Source organism: Sphaerodactylus townsendi, linkage group LG02 (genome assembly GCF_021028975.2).
Source record: "Sphaerodactylus townsendi isolate TG3544 linkage group LG02, MPM_Stown_v2.3, whole genome shotgun sequence".
Taxonomy (NCBI): Eukaryota; Metazoa; Chordata; class Lepidosauria; order Squamata; family Sphaerodactylidae; genus Sphaerodactylus; species Sphaerodactylus townsendi.
The window spans coordinates 123,662,975-123,684,117 of record NC_059426.1 but is presented as its reverse complement, the minus strand read 5'-3'; the positions used below and the strand labels follow the sequence as shown (position 1 = coordinate 123,684,117).

The following is a 21,143-nucleotide window of genomic DNA, read 5'->3' as shown; positions in this document are numbered from 1 at the left end:
TAATAAAAACTTAGCAACCATTTTGCTTATGTCTTCCTCTGTTTCCTCCGCTTCACTGCTGCACGCAAGGCTTCCACAATCTCATCTTCATTGTTCAGGATGTTATACTCAGTCAGTTTCACCAATTTGTCAAAATTCTCTTCTGAAAATGAGACTTCCCTTGTAGTAAATGGGGAGAAAATGCTGCTGACATCAATGTTGCCTTCTTTCAACTCTGTTGGATCACGTTCCTCACCTACAGTAACAATAACAAAGTGAGTTTCACTGATAAGTTTTGATAATGCTGGAAATTGTTGCTTTTAAAGTATCTTGGGAACAATGGCTATTGAATGGCATGAATGGCATATAAATGTAAATCAGCAAATCTTGAACATACTAGCATAGTCCAGTAACATGGATCTGTTCCTATTATTGATCTTGCTTACATATTGCATTTTCCTCATATCTCTGTGTTTTAAGAATAGCACTTTAATTAAAGAAATGCTGGTAAGTATTGTACAGGATATAGCTAATGGGGCATAACTAACTGTTCGGGTGTTGAGTACCTCAACGGCTTTTCACAACTTACCAGGTGCTTTGTATTTTTTGAAGGTATCATTTGTTAATGGGAAAAAGAGTATAATGGGAAGTTCTGGATTTTCTGAATCATTAAACACATAGCATTCCTTCAGGTTTTCCCTGTCTTCTTTACTGATCTCTGTTCTGGGAAATGGGATCCCCTGTTTTGAAGCATATGCTGCAAACTGGTCAAGATTCTAACAAGAGAGAGAGAGAGAGAATGAACAACAAAAGAAAGCTAAAGACATGCCAAGTAATTTATGCAAAGCATATTTCAGGATCGAATAACTCTGAAAAACATAAACATGAACATGAAAAAGGAATTAAGTATTAATGATAATGGACATATAACCAGATCTATAAAGAGGTGAGATGAGGCAGCAGCCTCAAGTGGTGAGGAGGTTTTTTGGGTGTGGGGGGAGATAGTCACCACCACCACCCCTCACCCAGGGTATGGAACTAATAATGCTAATTTTCAAATTCCCCTGGCATCTTTAAGCACCATGCAACAAGCCACACATACCCAATAGTATTCCTGAACTCTCACAAGACACAAGAGTCCAGGAAGTCCTAATGGGCCTATGTGGTTTGCCATTTTGAGTTTAAAAGCACTGAGGAAATATTAAGGGAAGAAATATTATCTGCTCCAAGTTCTGGGTGAGGTGGTGCAATAGAAAAGACAAATGGCAGCAGCAACAAGGGATGCCAAAGTAAGCCAAAGTCTGCACCAAACAAATCTGAATAAGTTTGACTTAAATCCTATAAATTTTGTACAAGTAAATAAACAAATACCAGACATGGACTATAGAGCCATTTATTCGCATCAAGGAGCTGTATTGGGGCTGCCACAAGAATGGGAGGAATAATTTGCCGCTTCTTACCAAGGTCTGATGGCCCCCACTGTAATTTAAATGTAGTATAATATCCACTTTCCTCTCAGGCCTCAGAAGGGGTGGATAGCTGGTGTTGATGAAGAAACCAGTATCTACTAAAGAAAGAGGCTCTTCGGCTGTTTCCATAAGTTTGTTAGGGTGGGAATCTAGCACAGAATCTAAAAAGCAAATATTGCAATTCAACTTCCAATAAACTTCCACATGACAAAAATAAAGGAGTACAATCTCCTCCCCCCCCCAACTTCTGATACTACTGCACTAATTTTGGGAGAGTGGTATGACTCACAGTATTCCCTTGCTGCACAGCATGAAATGTTTCTCCTGGCTGTCAGGAAGCCTGCAGCTTGAATAAGGCACCCCACAGATTAAGAAAAAGACCTAGACTTGTGAGGTTTCATAGAGTGCTCTTCTGGCATGAAAGGCAATAGGGATGAGTAACATAAGCCCCTCTCATTGAGCAGGGTAAGGGACCAGTGGACTGGCCAAGCTTAGGAAAAATATTGGGGGACAAACTTTAAATGGTCAGTAGAACAGTGTTTGTTGTACATTTCTGGTTCAGTGTTTGCTGTTCATGGTTTATTTCTAAGTTCCAGTTCCTGGCTCAAAAATGGAGGTAGAGAGACCTTCCAGTTCTGAACTTGAGTACAGCCACACAAATAGCACTAGCCTTGTGTTGCTTTTAGCTCACTCAGAAACAACCCAGCAAGTGTTTTTTTTAAAAATACATTTTTTAAAATAGTATTAACTGAGGGAATGGTGACTTTGTCTGACCCATGTCAGTGATCCTGTGGTCCAAACATACCAATTTAAGGTTATCCATGGGTACAGGTTGCTGCTCTATACTGAATTTCTAATTAACAAGGCCCTTTACCTCCCAGATCTACCAATTTAATCAGCTATTCAAAGCAGAATAGATCTGACATCCTTGTTGGCAAAAATGATGAAAGAAAATTCTATACACAACAAGCAATGTAGAAAGATGCAGTGAAAGCAGATATAACACAATCTGCTTATGTGAATAGTTTCACACAACTCTTTTGCTGGGTTTCTTCCACATAATGAAGTCTCTGCTCACTTGACAAGAGAACAATATGACTATTTGGCTCTGTAAAATGTTGATGGGTTATAAAATGAGGCAGCTAGAGAACTGAGAGCATATTCTGAGTAAAAATCTGACATGCATTGAGATGTCTACTGTGCCTTTCCATGTAGAAAAATGCTTATTGTCCAAGTATTCATCATGTATCTGGAAGCCCCTTAGGAAATTGGGATATTCTGCTATTGTTGGACGTCCTGTTAAGACTTCTCGGAGAACACGAGAAAGCCGGCCCGGAGCACAGACAATGCGAGTTCCCAGTCCATGAGGCCTTGAGGGTAGAATAGAGTCATCTGTGTAAGGATAGAAAGAATGGTTACTCATGTTCATGAAGTCCAACAAGTTAGGTTCATAGGAGAATCCTATAAGTCAATAAGAACATGCCTGATATACAGAAGTCTCAGATTTTATTCCCATCACCTGCATTTAAAAGGCCTCCAGGGTCAAGGCTCTTTCCCAAAGACATTATGATTACACAAGACTATATTCCAGGCCTGAATACACAATCTCTCCATGCCTTGATTGAATGCATGGGGAGAAGAAGTTGGTAAGACTGGTGGCTCTGCCCTGTGTTTCCATGTGATCATCAGTTCATGAGCATGAGGCTACACAAAGAAGTGTTTGTGTGCATGCATGATTGCATACTCCTTATCATTGGCAATCTACAGAAAGTTGTGTCCCCAATGATGGGGAAGGAGTGTACAAAACCTTCCTCCACATATTTGTTCCATACAGATGTCCTGGTGATCATTCAGAGGTGTGGGGGGAGGGTCTGTACATGCATGACCATTGATCCTCCCAATATGTTCGGTTAACATGAAGAGAGGTTGCATGAAGAGGGTGTAAACCTCCTCTTATTTACAACAAGATAGTTATTTATGTGCAACAACACTAATTTAAAAACAGAAAAGGGGGCAAGGGAGTCCTGTTACCAATGTCTTCCATTTTGTCTTGTGTCCACTTGCACCAAAATTCTTCAGAGTCATTAGCCAAATTCCAGAAATACATGAAATCCAATGAAAAGATGCTGCTCCACATTCCTGTGAGCAGAAGTTGGAAAAGTCAAAAATATTTACAAGTATTAAACAGGCAGGTGATTTTTCTTCTCCTTTTCCTTCAAACTTATTCAGATTTGTTTGGTGCAGACTTTGGCTTACTTTGGCATTCCTTGTTGCTGCTGCCATTTGTCTTTTCTATTGCACCACCTCACCCAGAAGAAAAGTGGTACTCACTACATGGCTGACAGAAATCCCCATTTGCAAGAACCATGATCCCATTTACTTCCGTGTCTGGCATTATGCCTGCATCTAAGGGATACCTGCAGCTTGCCTATTCCTCAACCTGCCAACCACAAGCTTCAACAGGCAGGGTCTTGCCCACTTTCCTGAAACATGGGGTAGGTGCCACATTGGGGAACAGTACTCAGAAGGCCCACAAGTGGCTTATCAAAGAAGCACACATGGCTTCAAGCTTCTGAATGAACTTTAATTCATGTGATCAGCCTGCAGAGTAAAATATGGCATCAGCTAGGAAAATGTGTATGTAGCATCAGATTTGTGACAACTTCAGCCAGTATCCCAAGCCCTAAACCAACCATCTAGCCAACTGCAAAGTGCTGCTTCTACCCCACTGCAACATATAATCAAGATAAATTGGTTCAAAATATCCAACACTGGCGGAAAGTTGTGACTGAAGCAGCCAGACAAAAAAAAGTATAACCTCCTGTGCCTCAAAAAGGTTGCAGAAAAAGAAATTGCAACTGGGACAGTGCTTGTTGAACTTCACCAGCCTAGATTTCTTTGTCTATTTAAGGTAGAACAGCCCAGCCTTCCTTTGCATCTGACTATCATTTTCTATAAGAAAATTACAAGTACATCCAATATTTTTCAAAGGGGTTGCAAACTGCTGCAACTCAGGCTGCCATAGTACATGCATCTTAATTTTTGCTATCTGAGAAGTACGTTGCCATTTTCCTACATATATATAACAGGACTTTCCCAGGCTTTTTAGAAAATCACCAATTGCTAGATTGCTATAACTCAGTAACATAACTATTTGTTGCCATAATCTACTGGGTCCTCTGAATTCCCACCTTTATAATATAAAACTACTTATCTAGTGCTTTTCATTTTTGAGATAAAAAGGGAAAGGTGCACTTTTTGTATCTCTCTAACAAAAATGAGTAGAGACTTTCTTTAGAAAAAGGAAAACTAGAATGTCAGATGTGCTAGTAGATTATGTCAATAGATGTTACTGTGCAATAGCAATCTATTAAAAGCAGTTTTTGAAAAGTCCTCAAAGGCCCTCCAATAGAGTCTGGGATAATGATGTCTTTGAGTTCTGAGGTGAAAAAAAGGACACTAATTTGGGCAGGACATTCAAAAGTATGCACCCACACAAAATGCAAAGATTCTTTGACTGTGACTTTCTCAGCTGTTCTATCAAATCACTTTGAAGATTTGTGGTAAAGCAGGGAAAACCAAGGATGAGGAAATTTGCAGCTACTCCAAAAAAACTTTAGTTGGATATCAGTGGGAACAGTGGGAACAAAGCATCCATATATAAGCAACTAAATTCTGCCACATGGTTTGTTTAAACAACTGATATCTTGTTGGTTCTGGTGGGTTTTCCGGGCTGTGTGGCCGTGGTCTGGTGGTCTGGTGAAGATGCCAGCCACAGATGCAGGCGAAACATTAGGAACAAAATCCACCAGACCACGGCCACACAGCCCAGAAAACCCACCAGAACCAGTTGAATCCGGCCGTGAAAGCCTTCGACAATACATTAAACCGATCTCTTATTCAATGAAATCTGAGCCCCATAAATTTCACCTAGCATGAAGCAGATCCGAATCTCTGGAAGCTTCTCCATCAGTCGTCCCATGAAGAATGTGCTACCAAAATGCTCTGTACGAATATATGCTCCATATTTTATGTTTCCCACCTCATAAGGACTGAATTCCAGCCATTCTGTAAATACAATAAAATGGAATTTTAACATGTAGCAGTGGTTCTCTATAATGAAACTGAAAAGGGCAGACAGAATACAGGCCTCAGCAGGAAAGAACAGTTGCTACTGCAGCAAATGAAAAACTCCAAGCTTTAAAAAATAATGGAAGCAGCTGCAGAAGATGGGATGGAGCAACTCTTTCCCCTGCTGTTTGAAAGGGGCCATTCCTTAGAATTCCACTCCTGCAAAGGAAGCCTCCCATTCACACATTCTTTTATTAGAAGGTTGTTAACAGAGCACAGAACAAGGTTCCCCATCATGGTGTCCACAGGCACCATCGCACACACCAACACCTTTCTTGGCACTCTCAAGTATTTGTCTTTAGTAGGCAGCACCAAGTGGGACTTTTGCCCAGCAAGGTTTCTGATAGGCCACTAGAGAGCTTCCTGAACAATTGCATATGACTGACCTCTCGCTAGGAGTGTGCTGTTGGGTATTGCTGACCTAACAAAATGTCCAATATTTAGGGAATTGGATCAGTTCTGCAATATCAAATTGCACTCCTCCCTGCCCAATATGAATTCAGATTTTGATATTACCCACTCCAATAAAATGGGAACTGGGGAGTCTATTGTAGAGATTGGAATGGCTAGGGAACAGGGAGTGCTCCTCAGCTTGTCAGTAGCACACCTGCCCTTTAAATTTAGAGGGCCATTATTTTCTAATTTTAAAAGTAAAAATGCCACTTATCAGCAGATTAAACCATACATTTGGAAGGAAGAATAATTAAGGAACCACATTAAAAAAAGAGTCTTCACCAGCTGATGACAGAAAGGAATAGACAAATATATCTGGAGAGGGGTTTTCATAATTCTGACACCATAACTCAGAAGGCCCTCTCTTGAGTTGCCACCTGTCTGACTGCAGAAAGTAATGGCACCCACAACAGAGCCTTAGAGAATGACTGGAGCAGTTGGGTAGATTTGTACAGGAGTAGGCGTCATTTAAATTATGCTGATCCCAAACTGTAGAACACTTCAAAGGTCAAAAACAGCAATCTTAAATTGGACTTGAAAGCAAATTGCTCTGGCTGGGATTGTTTATGCTGGAAAAACAAAAATAGTTTGAGGGACTTTGGTGTTGTCTTTATGTTTTAAATTATATTTTACTTTTTAAGCCTCCCTGAGCAGCTTCTCTGAGCAGCAGCAAACATTTTCTAAATAAATGAATAAGTAGCCTGAGAAGAGTGAAGGAAAGGGATATGTGGCAGTGTAGAGATTAAAGATTTTTTGTTCATTCTTAAACTTAACAAGAACTGGGTGTGACAGTAAAGTTTTCGTTATGTTACAGTAGAGTTTGCTGGGCTGATTTGAACCCATGAAAATTGTGAAACAAAGTTTTGTTAATCCTTCGAAGAAGCAGTTTCTTGGAATACGTATAGTTTATAAATTGACAGACAGACAGACAGACAGACAGACAGACAGACAGACAGACAGACAGACAGACAGACAGACAGACAGACAGACAGACAGACAGACAGACAGACAGACAGACAGATAGATAGATAGATAGATAGATAGATAGATAGATAGATAGATAGATAGATAGATAGATAGATAGATAGATAGATAGATAGTACAGAATAAATGCTTGCTGTTCTAGATGCAATTTTGCCTTTCTGTCAAGTTTATTTTTCATCATGCTTTGGTCACTGGCATGATATTTTTCTGTCCCAAGCTGATTGTATTCCCAAACAAATTCCAGCTGATAGCGATAGTACTGAATTGGGAAGCAGAGAGGTAACTCTGGGTGGTGCCCCAGTGAAGAATGTCACACCATTCTACTTATTAAAATAGTTTTGTGCTGAGTTTCTGCAATACTAAATAATGTTTTGGTGATGTGTGGGAGTGGGAGGTATGGTAGTAGAAGAATGGGCGAGGATCAAGACAAGTAGAGACATGATAGTGCACTTCCTGGGTATAATTTCCGTCCCATCCAAGGAGAAATTAGTAAGGTGACTCCTATTTCCTCTCCTGTGGCCTGATTCTGTTACGTGCCAGGTCTTTGAAAAATAAGATAGCTTTGCTCCATGATTTAGAGATCAGAATACTGATCTGGCATTTTTGACTGAAACCTGGATGAATGAAACTTACTCTTTGGTACTGAAACTGGAGGTGTGAACTCAGACAAAAATCATGAGCTGAAAATAAACTGTAAATAAACTTGGAAATTACTGAATATACTCGTCTATAAGTCGACCCAAATATAAGGCACCCAATTTTACCACAAAAAACTGGGAAAACTTATTGCCTTGAGTATAAGACTAGGGTGAGAAATGCAGCAGCTACTGGTAAATTTCAAAAATAAAAATAGATACCAATAAAAATGTTTTTGAACATTTATTTCAAAGAAAAACAGTATGGTATCAACAATAACTTTAAAAGTTCTGAAGTGGAATATATAACTCTCACAGACAGTATTTCTTCAAAGTTTCATAGGGAAGATGCTCAACAAGATCCCCTTTTAAAAAGACCCTACAGGTTTTCCTTCAACACAAATAGCTTATCATTACACAGTGAAAATGCTTGCATGGTGATGGCAGCTGCTGCCCCAAAGCAAATCTTTTTTTGCAGGTCTGCAAGCTCAGCTGGACAGAAGTCCCACCTGCTTTCCAAAAATACTGGGTGGGGGCTGAGAAAGGTGCTGGAAGTGGCTGCACCCCAGGGCACCCTGTGTGTGTGTGGGGGGGCGGGATTCCTGCCACCATGGGTTCCAATGGTGCGGATTTCCCAATGAGTGTGGCTCCCTAGCATTCATGGAGCTTCCTGGCCTGAACAAAAATTCTGTAACATATACATTTAATATTTAATATTCACACCTATTCACTGAATATTCACTGTGAATGAAGCTACTGGCCACCTGTAGTGCAGCGAAGCAACAGCCCAAGGCTTACCTGGGAGCTGCCTTTGTGTCCACATAGCAGGGAGCAGGTACAGAAAAACACTCTCAGCTCCCAGCCTTTTTTCACTCGCCACCCATTCCCCCCACCCACTCGCCAACTGTTCACTCGCATATAAGTTGAGGGGGGCTTTTTTCAGCACAAAAAATCTGCTGAAAAAGTAGACTTATACGCGAGTATATAAGGTAACTGTTTCAGGTTGGTGCAGAATATCCAAAATGACCTACAACACTCCCAAATTCCAGAAGTAATCCTCCCTCTCCCCCGCCCCCAAAAAAACCCCTTGGATTTTTTGAAGTGTTTCAGCTCAAGATACTTTGTAATCAGTTCATGCCTAGTTCTGATCCCCTCAAAGAAGAAAATTCCATTCAAAATTATGACATGTTTTCTAGGCTTTTTGCTGATTATTACCTGGCCAGTTGGACTCAGATGCCAGCTTGATCATAGATCCTTTTCCAGAGATGTCAGAACCATCTACTGATCACAAAGCACCACAAACAGTGCTGGATGAAATTTAATTTATTTAAATTGTTTTAATGATGTTTCTGGACTTTCTGGCAGAAAGACAGTATATAATTTTTTTTAATTAAAAAGAAAGAATAGGATGTATTTTCGAAATATGGTAGATATTAATAAGTTCAATTAGAAAGCCAAAATTGGTCGACGTATAACATATGGAATGACCCATGTATAAGTGCAACATTACCTTTAAAATCTTGAGCACTGTAGTTGTCTTTTAGACTGACAGCCAGATAAATGGGCAAGGGGTTCTGACCCTCATTCACGGCCGCTTGCTGATGCGAAAGTCTATGATCAGTTTTCTGCCATAAGAGAGGGAAGAATACAAATTCCAGTTCTATAATTTACCAGGTGAACAGAAAAGAAAGAAGTCTTCAAATCCGGATGGCATAAGCTCACGTGCTCTTAAGAAACTCAGATGTGATCTACTAACTCAGGAATATCAGTTCGACTCATTTCCTATTCACCAGTGTTGATCAGGGAACCAATTAACCCAAGGGCTATTAAGGTGTTTGCAAACTGTTCATGTATGTTCACAGAAACAGGCTACTCTCAGCCATCAGAAGACTCACAACTGATAAGGGATCATCTGGGTGTTTGCTTCTGATATTCTGCTGGGAAATTTTTGCTCTGTAACCTGTAAAGTTGCAGTTGAGGGGATCAGCACCAATTCTCAGATTATCAATTAGAAGTTAGGTTCTTCTATTCTTCCATCTAGCAAACTTTGATTCCTTCCAGACTTATTAAGACACAGCAAACTTAGCAGGGGTGGGGGTCAGAAGCCCAGCTGATTTATTTTTCCCCACCTCAAGGTATCAGCAAAGAAAAGCAAACTCTTTCACTTGTTCCTTTTGCAATGGGGAGCTCACAGGCATTGTTTCTGTTCCTGCCCAGCTTAGCGGGGGAGAGAGTGGGGTATATCTTTCTCCTCTCCCTTTTGGAATACAGAGATTTAAAGCATCGCCTCTGCCACCATCCTGCTTGCAGGGAGAACAGAAACTAGCTCTTTCTCTACTCCCTTTTTGCATTGCAAAGATTAAAATCATTATTTCTGTCTCCCTGTACTAAAAAAAAAGTTAAGTTTGATTGCTAAGAAATTCATAGCATTTAGTGTTGCATAGTGATTAGAGTATAGGACTAGGATCTGGGAGATACCCAGGTTTGAATCCCCAATCTTCCATGAGAGGTTTCTGGGTAACCTTAGGTCAGTCTCACAGGGTCTCTCAGCCACTTCACAGGGTTGCCAGGAGGATAAAATGGAGGAGAATGATGTAAACCACTTTGGGTCCCTAACACGGAGACAAATGGGGTATAAATAAAACAAGTAAATAAATAAATAAATAACTCCATACTATTAACCAATATATCTCACTTGTTAAAATCCTGGAGGACTGGCAAGTGACATATGTCACATTGATTTTAAAGAGTTCTAGAAATGTTGAAAGGAATCATAGGTCTAATGTATTGTTGAAGGCTTTCACGGAATCACTGGGGTGCTGTGTGGTTTCCGGCCTGTATGGCCGTGTTCTAGCAGCATTCTCTCCTGACGTTTCGCCTGCATCTGTGGCTGGCATCTTCAGAGGATTATATCCTCTGAAGATGCCTCTGAAGATCCTCTGAAGATGCCAGCTGCAGATGCAGGCAAAACGTCAGGAGAGAATGCTTCTAGAACACGGCCATACAGCCCGGAAACCACACAGCACCCCAATCATAGGTCTGTTAGCCTAACATCTGTTCAAGGCAAATTTAGTAGAAACGGGTGTTGAAGATAGTTTGGTTAGCAAATTGAGGAACAAAGCATGCTGTGGGGAAATCAGGGTGTCTTTTCAACCTTAAAAGTACAAAGCATTGGATTGACCTGCCCTCCGTGGACCGACGGTTTTTCTCTGCAGTTTTTCTGTGCAGTAAGAAAAAAATTAGTTTTTCTGTGCAATAAGAACAAACTAAGTTGGTCCACAGAAAGCAGGTCAAACCAATGTTTTTCAATGGTCAATCCCACCCAAGGGGTCAGACAGCCCTGCTACTCCCATAGAGGCTTCCCAGAGGTGTGGGGAGGCTTGGCGATATTTCTGAGAAACCATTTCCTGATGGTAACAGTATACTCTATGAACAGTGGGAGCAGAGGAAAAGGACCCTTGTTGAGGTCTAGTGGTTGGGGATATGAGCTGCTCTGTGGAGCAGAGACAGGCACCACCAAGGTCAGTCTCACCACAGACACAAGCATAGATGGCTTTACAAGGGGGATAAACAGATGCATGGAGGATGAGTCCATAAATGGTTACTAGCCACAGTGAATAAATGGAACTGCTTATTCAGAAGCTGGAGACCTAAATGTATAGGTATACCTGCATTCATGGGTAAGCATGTAAACGTAGATGTCAGTTCATGCTGAAGTTTTATTAAGGAATGGGTTACCTCTCTCCTCAAGTGATTGCACTTAGTACATAAAATTAAACTTTGGTAGTCATTTATAGATGTGCTGTCTCCTGCTGTACGTGGTACTGGGCTCATTATCACCTGTGAAGTGGATGAATTTTAACAGGCAGTAGTAGAGTCACCTATGTATGAATGACTGAGGTGCAAGGAATGGAAATACCATGTATGCACAAATATCTCCATTCTAATTATCATTTGTCTACATCCTGTAAAAATTCCTCATTTTAATATCTATTAATGTTGTGTTTCAAGATGAAGAATATAGTCATCACCTCATCATGTAACATGGACTCAATGACAAGCCCCCAGAGGTCTATAAATGAAGAATCATGTCCTTCTTGTCTCCTTTGTTTCAGTTCATTATAATAATACTTCAAGCGATCCATACAGAAACATGTAATCTTGCTTTTGCTGACTTGCTTCCGAGCCTCATTTATGGCTTCCTCCAGGTATTTCTGTGACCAATAAGCATCTTCGTACAATTTTGTCATAGTCCTGAAAGGTTGGGGGGAGATGTTTAAATTTCAGAGTGATGTGTATCTAATGGTACAATAACCCTAAGTTTTGTGAAAATTTTGCAGAAAATACAATGTAGGTATAGATTTTTTGTGGGGGGTTGGGGGCGGGGCTACACCCCCATCCACCCTGGGGCATGGCCACGCCTCTCCGAGCCCCGCCCCCAGCACCAGTGCTTATAAAAGCAGCTCTCTGAGGCCGGGGACAGCAGACTCCCCTGCCCTGCCCTGCCCTGCCCTGCCCTGCCCTGCCCTGCCCTGCCCTGCCCTGCCCTGCCCCCCACCAGCTGAGTTCCCAGCCGGCAGCCAGCAGCCCCTTCTGCCCACCCCTCTGGGCAGAGGCATAGCTAGGAAAAATGGAGCCCGGTGCAAAATCTGAGTTTTGTGGGGGGGCCCCCCCCCGGTGGCCACTGTGATGCTGGAATCTACCCCCAAAATCACTTTCCATTGTGTTTAAACTAGAGAGACCAAATTCTCCTTTTAAATCCACCTTAAAGGGAGAATCTGGGGTCCCCAGTTAAAACAACATTGAAAGTGATGCTCTTTGGGGGTGGATTCTCCCCCAACCTGAAACAGCGTCAATTTCAATGTTTAAACTGGGGACCTCACATTCTTTTTTTAAATCCATGCAAAAGTGGGTGGATTTAAAAGGAGAATCTGGGGAAATTTGGGAGGTGACTGCTGTCAGGAGTGCAATTGTTAAGCTAGCAGCACCAAACTTTCAGGATATCTTTAAGAGACTCTCCTGATGATACCTCCCAGGTTTGGTGAAGTTTGGTTCAGGGGGTCCAAAGTTATGGACCCTCAAAAAGGTAGTCCCCATCATCTATTAGCTCCCATTGGAAACAATGGGGGATGGGGTACCCCCTTTGGGAGTCCATAGCTTTGGGCCCCCTGGACCAAACTTCACAAAACCTGGGTGGTATCAGTAAGAGACTCTTCTGATGATACCTCCCAGGTTTCATGAAGTTTGGTTCAAGAGGTCCAAAGTTATGCACCCTCAAAAGTGTTGCCCTATCTTCTATTAGCTCCCATTGGAAACAATGGGGGATGGGGCACCCCCTTTCGGAGTCCATAACTTTGGTCCCCCTGAACCAAACCTTACCAAACCTGAGTAGTATCATCAGGAGAGTCTTCCAAACAATCCCTGAAAGATTGGGGCTGGTAGCCTAAAAAATGCACCCCCTGCAGGCCGAAACCCGAAAAACACTAAAAATTACCAAAAAAACCACAAATGGAAGGCGGAGCTTTGGACATGCAATGGGGGAGTTGAACCCGAGAAAACCCCCCCCCTTACCTATGTCCTTGGTACAATGTCAATCTCATTTATTTGAATAGGAATATTCCCCCATGACAGATGCTCTATTGATTCATACAAAGTCTTCCATGTTGTTTTGAAACAACAATACGTAGGGCACACAGAAATCATGAAGAAGCCATGCAAGATATATTAAATGGAAAATCCTTCTTACCATGTTGTTCCAGATAAACCTGCAATATATGTGATGCAGTCTAACAAATTCAGTTTCTGTAAACCCAGGAGGCTCCCATACATTGCTGTGAATGACCTGGTTCCACCACCAGTTGTCATGATTGCCACCACAGGCACCTAAAGCACATGAAAGCTAATTGTAAGCTACTGAACATTATTGCAGGGGAACAATGTTATGAAAGAATAAAGTGGTTCTTACATTACTTGCCAGTACCATAAACAACTTTTATTCATAGGCACTGGTTGAGATTTATGGCGCACACCTGGTGGGACCATAGCTCTTTAGTACTTTAGCACATGCTCTGCATATAGCAAGTCTGAGTTTAGTCCCTGCCATGTCCAGTCCCAGTCATATCCAGTCATTCACATTTCTGCTTGTACAAGATATTGTGTAACCTATTCAGGGTTTCAGGCAGTGAACCTTCTTCAGTCTCAAAATGGCTTCCTGGGGTACAATATGGCAGAGAAGAGTGCACAAGATCATGCATGGGCATGTAATTGTGTATATAATCAAATCTGGATGGGAGTGGAGATGTTGCACAAGGTATTGTACAATCCCTTTCACAAACTGTACTATCCTTCACACACCCTATTGGCTCTCTGCTAGATCTATCCCAATGCCTATAATTAGCTTCTTGGGTCCATTACTTAGTATTTCCTCACAGACCCTGTGCCAGGACTGAAGAAGCCCATATAATGCAGTCTAGTCTTACTAATGAAAGAGAGAAAACAGGGCAAGAAAATCCCTGCCTTACCTACCTCATCATCCTGCAGCTCTTCTGGTAGCTGGAGAGCCTTCTTCACAGCAGCAGCCACATATTTCCTTCTCTTGAGTTGGAAATTCCTCTCTGCTGCGCTCAGGTCATTTGATAAGCGCACATCTAGACCTTTTGCCCTGAAATACTGTACTTTAGCATCCTTCACATTTTGACCATAACATATTTTTTGTAGCTAGGTTGACAGAATATGGAACTGTGACTGAGCAAGATAGATTCTTGCAGCAAAGAACAGGGAGGGCATAGCAACAACAACAACAACAACAACAATAACAGTTGATTTTATACCCTGCTTTTTCTCTACAATAAGGAGTCTCACAGCAGTTTACAATTGACTCCCTCCACCCATAACAGGCACCTTGTGGTGGCCCAAAGGTCACCCTACAAGTGGAGGATTAGGAAATCAAATCTGGATCTCCAGGTTAGAATCCACTGCTGTTAACCATTACACCATGCTGGCCAGTTATCTGATGCCCCAGCAAGGCAGAAAAATTGGTCTATGGTCCATTCTGCACAGCCGAAATAAGATGTCCTGAGGATGCCAAAAAAGGCACCCTGGGAAGGCACTCTGCACAGCGTTTTTCCCAAGGCATGCTTTGGACCCCTTATTTCTGCTCAAGATGTCGTTTAAAAAAATTCAAAAGGCAACTTTTCCACCTAAGCCACCTGCAAGATGTGTCATGCCTGGCATTTTATGTTTCCCACCTGACCATTTTGCTCTCTGATCGGTTTCACCCTCAGCTTGTGCTTGATATTTTGTGTGTAGCCGAAGGGATTCTCCCTGCTGCCATTTGCTTAAGGTAGCCCCAGGATGTTTGCTCTGCAGGCTCCAATTCTGGGTGCCTTTTTAGCTCCAAAAGTAAAGAGTTGTATTTAGCTGGTCCTGCCAATTCCAGCAACATATAGTTTTCCCTTTTTTATTATTTTTGAGGAGCTATCTTCATAGCTACAGAGATGCATATAAGAGGAAAAACTGCACAGAAAAACCAAGGAGGTCCACAGAGGGCAGGTCAACTCAATACATTGTACTTTTCAGGCTGAAAAGGCACCCAGGATTGGAACCTGCAGAGCAAACATCCTGGGGCTACCTTCAGCAAATGGCGACAGGGAGAATCCCTTCAACTGCACACAAAATGTCAGGCACAAGCTGAGAGTGAAACTGGCCAGAGAGTAAAATGGTTGGGTGGGAAACAGCATCTTTTCCCCTCTGATCTCTTTACTGTTTGGAAAGCACACAGATTCCACCTCTTTTTAAGACATCCCCTGGAAGTCTTGTTTTGGGAGTGCAGAGTTAAAAGAGGCAGTTACCTCTTTTTAAGATGTCCCACAGATGTCTTTTTTGTGTTGTGTGGAATGGACCATGCATGTGCTGTTCTGATGTCTTTCCTTCCTTCCAAAATGTAATCCCATATACATGCTTCTTGGTTTATGGAACACCATGGCTAGTACATATGTGTTGTACTTAATTGTGCCCCTTTGTTTCACTTTAGATGAATTTTTGAGTGGTGATGCTGGGGTCTGCCCAGGACTAAGAAGTACAATTTACACCTAAACCTTATGGTTCTCAACAACTTAAACTTGAAATACCTATATTGGCATGCTATACTGATTCATATCCACAAAGACACAGATAAAAATAAGGTATAAACATAAAGATTAAAATTTGAGTTAAAATTAATAATTTATACAAAGAATACATTTAAAAGAAACATCATTTAGGTGGACTTCATTTTTAGCATTAGTGTGAAAAACCACCAAACTACTGATGTTTGGGTCTTTATCCGATAATAGAAATTAGAGTGGTTTCTTTTGATCCGTTTTATTTAAGACTGTATTGAGATGGACTGAAGGATCAATTAATTTCTCATGCAGGTCCTTATAGTGATGGCAGTTGAAAAGAATGTGAGTGATGGAATCTGGGGTTTCTTTCTTGCATGAACATAAACATAGAGTATATGGAATGCAAAAGAATCTCCCTGAGAGCATCAATGAAGGAAAGGAATTCATCCTGGCTATCATAAACACCCATCTTTTAATGAGTGGTTCCAAGTCAGTTAGATAGGGCAAGTTGGAATTGTGATCATATTGAATGTCTAGAAATTGAGGCAAGCAAATTCTTAATTTATGTGGATATAGTGTTACTATTTCATGGTCACAGATCTTCTGAACAATTGTTTATAATATAGTTACTTGATCAGTCTGAGGTAGAAGGTCAAAGTTGATTCCTATGGATTTAATCATGAGGAGGATTTTGCTGTGCCAGTTGGATAGATAGGAATCCTCTAGCATTGAGTACAGCAGACATGATGGATGATGATTAAAGAAAACATTCAGTCATTATTTGATAGTAATTGATTAATTTCTGGTTTTCATTAGTAATTTTTTGGTTTCTGTACAGATCATATGATAATTGACACAGAAAATAGGCATGTGAATATCCAACAGTATTGTTGAAAGCATGAATCCACACAAGTATTCCATACAAATGTTGCAGGATTATTTTTGCATTAAAGGTGGTAATTGCTGCAGGCAGAATTTGATTACCTTGGTGGAAGTAGAATTTGAAGACTGCTGATGCCGCACATTTGAATAGATTGATGGCATGGCATCTATGAGCGAAGATTATACTTAAAGTTCAAACCTAGATATTTAAAGGTTTTAACTTGTTCGATTCCACTGTCCTCAATTTTCCATTTAAAACATTTCCATCTCTTTCAGAAAATCATTACCTTCAATTTGCCAAAATTAACTGTGAGATTGATATAATGACAGTAATTAGTGAATGCCTGAAGATATCATTTAAGGCCCATTCATATGTGAGAAAGAACATCCACGTCGCCCAAATGGAGAATTAGAGGGTGATCATCAAGTACCAACAGATGTTGAGCCAAATCATTGAAAAGATTGAACAAATGTGGAGCTAAAATGCATCCTTGCTTGACTCCTTTATTAGTTGTAATCTTAGGAATCAAAAGGCCAATTGGGGAATATTTTACTTGCAAGTTATGTAGGATGGTTAGTAGGCAAGGATCCATATCTGTTTTGGCAAGTTTGTTCCATAAAGTTCTCTAGGAATGGCATCAAATGCACCTTTAAGATCTAAAAATGCAACGTACTATTTTTTCTGACCAATAGTAGGGTATTTTTCAGCAAGGAAAGCAAAAGTAAGACATGTGGATTGTAGATTTTCTGCAACCAAAAAAACAATTTGTTTGGACCCCAGAATCTTATTTTTTGCATCCAGTTGACCAGTTTCATCAGGTATTGCATAAAGTTTACCAAAAGTGGAGAGCAGACTTAATGGTTGAAAGTTCTGAGAATTGTTAGTTGCTCCTTTCTTGAAAATAAGAATGACAAGAGAATTGAGCCAGCTGCCTGGAAAGTTACCTGAATTACTCAACATTAGCCATGATTGGGCCCACCACTGGGGGTCAATTTTAATGAGTTCATTTGGAATACTATCTGGACCTGAAGCCTTGTTAGGTTTTAGACTATTTATTAAAGGATTATTTCATTGGCTTCAACAGGTAGCCAAGATAGAATGTCCTTAAACAATCTGAGAGAATTATTATCTATTGGTAAACTGGTGTCTGTAAATAAAGCTGTATAATGATCAACCCATTGGAGAGATGAAATCTTGTTTTCTGGCAGTGTGTTTATTTTGAGAGGCACCTAAAGCAATGGACCAAAACATTTTAGGATTATTAGATTTTAGTGCTTGGGGGAGAAAATTCCATTTTTCTTTAAAGTGCTGCTGTTTTTTTCTTATAGACCAGAGAGTGAAAAGCTTTCTTTGGTTTAAAACAGCCTTGAAATGAGGAGAGCGAGACCTCCTTTTGTCAAATGTTGGCAAAAACTCCTTGTAGGTATAGGGGTTTTTTTAGGAAGAAACTCTAAATCAAACAGTGAGTTAGAACTATGGAACTTTTGAGATGGTGAAGATTTCCAAGGTTCAAATTGTTGTAACATACAATTATAAAAATTCAGTGCTGATTCTGTGAAGTTGGTGTATGAGAGATTGTCCCCCAAAGCTTTAAGTTTGTCTGTCTGCAATAATGCTGTAACTTTAGCACTGATTAAAGGTGACTATTTAATTTTTGTTAGTATCAAGTCAAGTGATCTAGATAAGACAATTGGAGCCTGGGAAGCCTCTTTTCGTTGAAAGTCTAAGCTGAACTCGAGGGGCCGATGATCACTCTCTATTCAGGTTACAAAGGTAAAGGTAACAAAGCCTACTGGCTATTTGGACATTTGTTTTCGCAGTGATCCTTCATAACCCTTGACTGTCCAAAAAATCAGGTAGAGCACTCTGGGTTTGATATCTACAGGAAGGCCACTGACAAAGAGTGTCTGTATCTCTTCCTTGATGTTGTTGCCGCTGTGCTTGTTCTCTTTGGCCAGGTTGCTCATGGTGGGTTAAGGGGGCTGTGGTGTGGGTCCTTGCCTTTTTTGAGGGGGGTCCTTTGCCTTCCTTCCTTGCTTCCTGGGTGGGGTGGGAGAGGTGGGGCAGATGGCCGGTGCGAATGAGCGGCGGACAGGCAGGCAGGGGATGAGTTTAGTGCGCGGTGCCTATTCAGGTTACAACATAAAAGGAATGAATGTTATTGAGAAGCGATGATGAGCAAGTGCCATAATCAATCACACTCTGATCTTTAGTAGAACTGAAAGTAAAGTTTGATGAGCAGTTAAATTTGGGATGACCATTTAATAAGAGTTTATTAGTAGAAATACAGAATTCTGCAAGGTGTATGCCAGTCCAACTGATTTTACCATCTTTAGATATTATAGGAGTAGAAAGTAGTTCAGGTAGGGAATCCAAGGTGTTAAAACCCGACATTTCTGCCAAGGAAAGATTATATTTTCCTATTCTTGCTTTAAGATCATCCAAAATTAATATATCAACTAGTAAGTGTGACTTCAAGGGTATATTTGAAGAATCTTGATCATATTTATTGTAATTCCATTGGTTCTTCCATAGCTAGTAAATATGTGTTAATTAGGATGATTTTAACACCTTTAATTTTAACACAGTTGAATTTAAGTCGCCATCTGTTCTTTCTCTAAACTGTTCATTAATGTATTGTTTGGTACGTTGTAGGCATTTGATAGGTAACGTTTTAATGTTATATTTGGATGTTTTATTGTGTTTTTAACTGATTCCTAATTGTTTTTAACTGTTTTAACCTGCCCTGAGCCCTTTGGGATAGGGTGGGATAAAATAAAAAAATAAAATAAAATGAATAATTTCAATTAAACTGACAATCGCCAAAAGGGGAAGGAATTGAAGAAACATTCATTTGTCTATAAGTTGTGTTTTAAAAGAAATACTGACACGTGCTTTATGGCAGCCTTGGATACTAGTTTTGGTAGCCAGTAAGTAGTGAGTAATATAACCTTTCAAATTGATTTTGGTTGTTGACAAGGTCTCTTGAAGTACTATACAGTCAAATGAGGAAAGAAAATTGAGCAAGTCATAACCACCAAATTTGTTAGTCCAGCCAACTATGTTCCAGGCAATAATTGTAACTAGTTGGCCAGAACATGAAGAATCTAGTTAATCTATTTCTATTCATTTGTCCAGAACACCTTTATGATCAAAGAACGCACTGCCATTTCCACAAATTGAAGCCTGAAGCTGTTGTGATCCTAAGTAATGAGGCTGAGGAAAAGACAGAAGGAATTGGGGCATTTATTCAACATTAGCATCAAAAGCACAATCCATATTCAAAGTTCCTCTCTACTGTGGACTAGTTCCAGTGGTGGGATTCAGGTCTTTAAAGGGAATGTTGACAAAAACTCCTCCGAACTCAAATGTTTCCAAGTATTCTGGAAACTCAAATTAGGTGAAGCAAACAGGGCCAGAGACCACGGCTCTGGATTTAAAATGAGAAAGAAAGTGTGAAAAATATTATCCTTGTTTGAGGATTCCAGAATACTTGGAAACATTTGAGTTTGGAGGAGTCTTTGTCAATATGCCCCTTTAAAGACCTTGTTTTGCTAGTGCTTGCTTTCACAATTGCCTCTCATCTTGATTAAACTGGTTTCTAAACAGAACTGGCCCTCAAATCAAATAACAAAAATAAATTGCTCTGGGCATCAGTATTTTGAGGCATGCAAGTTTCCTTCCTATTGCTTTCATCTCTCTGTAGTATTTTTTAAAGTGAACTAGTTTGAGTTTCCAGAATAGTTGGAAACGTTTGAGTTTCAGCAAACACATTTTTCTGAGAATGGAACTGGTTAAAAATACTGATATGGAAGAAAAAAAAGTATTATCTTACCAGTCTCTTGCCTTTACATGCAAATGAAATGTTTTGTCCTGAAAATGAAGACAATATATTTAACATTAAACATTTTGTCATGTATCCAACCACACAGTTCCTCTGACATAACAGCATTTCAGTTTGGGAAGGTCATCTGCCTACCCCATTGACCATCTGCATACCCCACTGCAGATGTCCCCTACACCCACCATACTTTTCCTGGGGGTCTGCTGATTCCTTGGGGTAGGGGAGAATTAGGAGGTAAGTGGTCTGAAACATGAGGGGGAGGGAAGAAAATATCTACTCTATGAAGTTCACAATCTTCAGTCAAACATGTTCTCAGGATATGAATATCCTGCACACCACAAGGGCCAAATCTGGGCATGATCACAGACATAACCAAAAAGGCTTTTGGCTCTTGACTGAACTAGCCATTGGATTTAAACTATACACAGAGCTTGGTTTGTTGGGGCTTTTGTAATTTTTTTGTTTATATTGTTGTTTATATAAATGGGGTGGGGGGGGGGTTAAGCTGCTTTAGGTCTTTGAGAAAAGTGAAGTTCTACCCATGCCATTTTAAGCATTATACTCATCTAAGTCCATTGAAGCCAATGGAATTAGAAGGGTGTAACTCTACTTAGGATTGTACTATAAATAATTATTCCTCCTCCAAGTGGAGGAAAGTGCTGT

The 21,143-nt window shown here is 40.4% G+C and overlaps 1 protein-coding gene across 1 annotated transcript in view; it reads right to left on the bottom strand.

Annotated features, from left to right (window-relative positions):
- Nucleotides 1–26: 26 nt before the first annotated feature.
- The window catches only part of LOC125426345 (cytosolic phospholipase A2 epsilon-like), a 94,792-nt gene continuing 73,675 nt past the window's right edge, over nt 27–21,143 (bottom strand). The window contains exons 11-21 of the mRNA XM_048484602.1: nt 20,472–20,509; nt 14,177–14,312; nt 13,398–13,534; nt 11,683–11,905; nt 9,162–9,276; nt 5,379–5,516; nt 3,480–3,587; nt 2,652–2,840; nt 1,440–1,609; nt 569–755; nt 27–235 (exon numbers count right to left, since the gene is read on the bottom strand). Of these exons, the coding sequence (XP_048340559.1) occupies nt 27–235; nt 569–755; nt 1,440–1,609; nt 2,652–2,840; nt 3,480–3,587; nt 5,379–5,516; nt 9,162–9,276; nt 11,683–11,905; nt 13,398–13,534; nt 14,177–14,312; nt 20,472–20,509 (1,650 nt within the window). The remainder of the gene's footprint in view (nt 236–568; nt 756–1,439; nt 1,610–2,651; nt 2,841–3,479; nt 3,588–5,378; nt 5,517–9,161; nt 9,277–11,682; nt 11,906–13,397; nt 13,535–14,176; nt 14,313–20,471; nt 20,510–21,143) is intronic.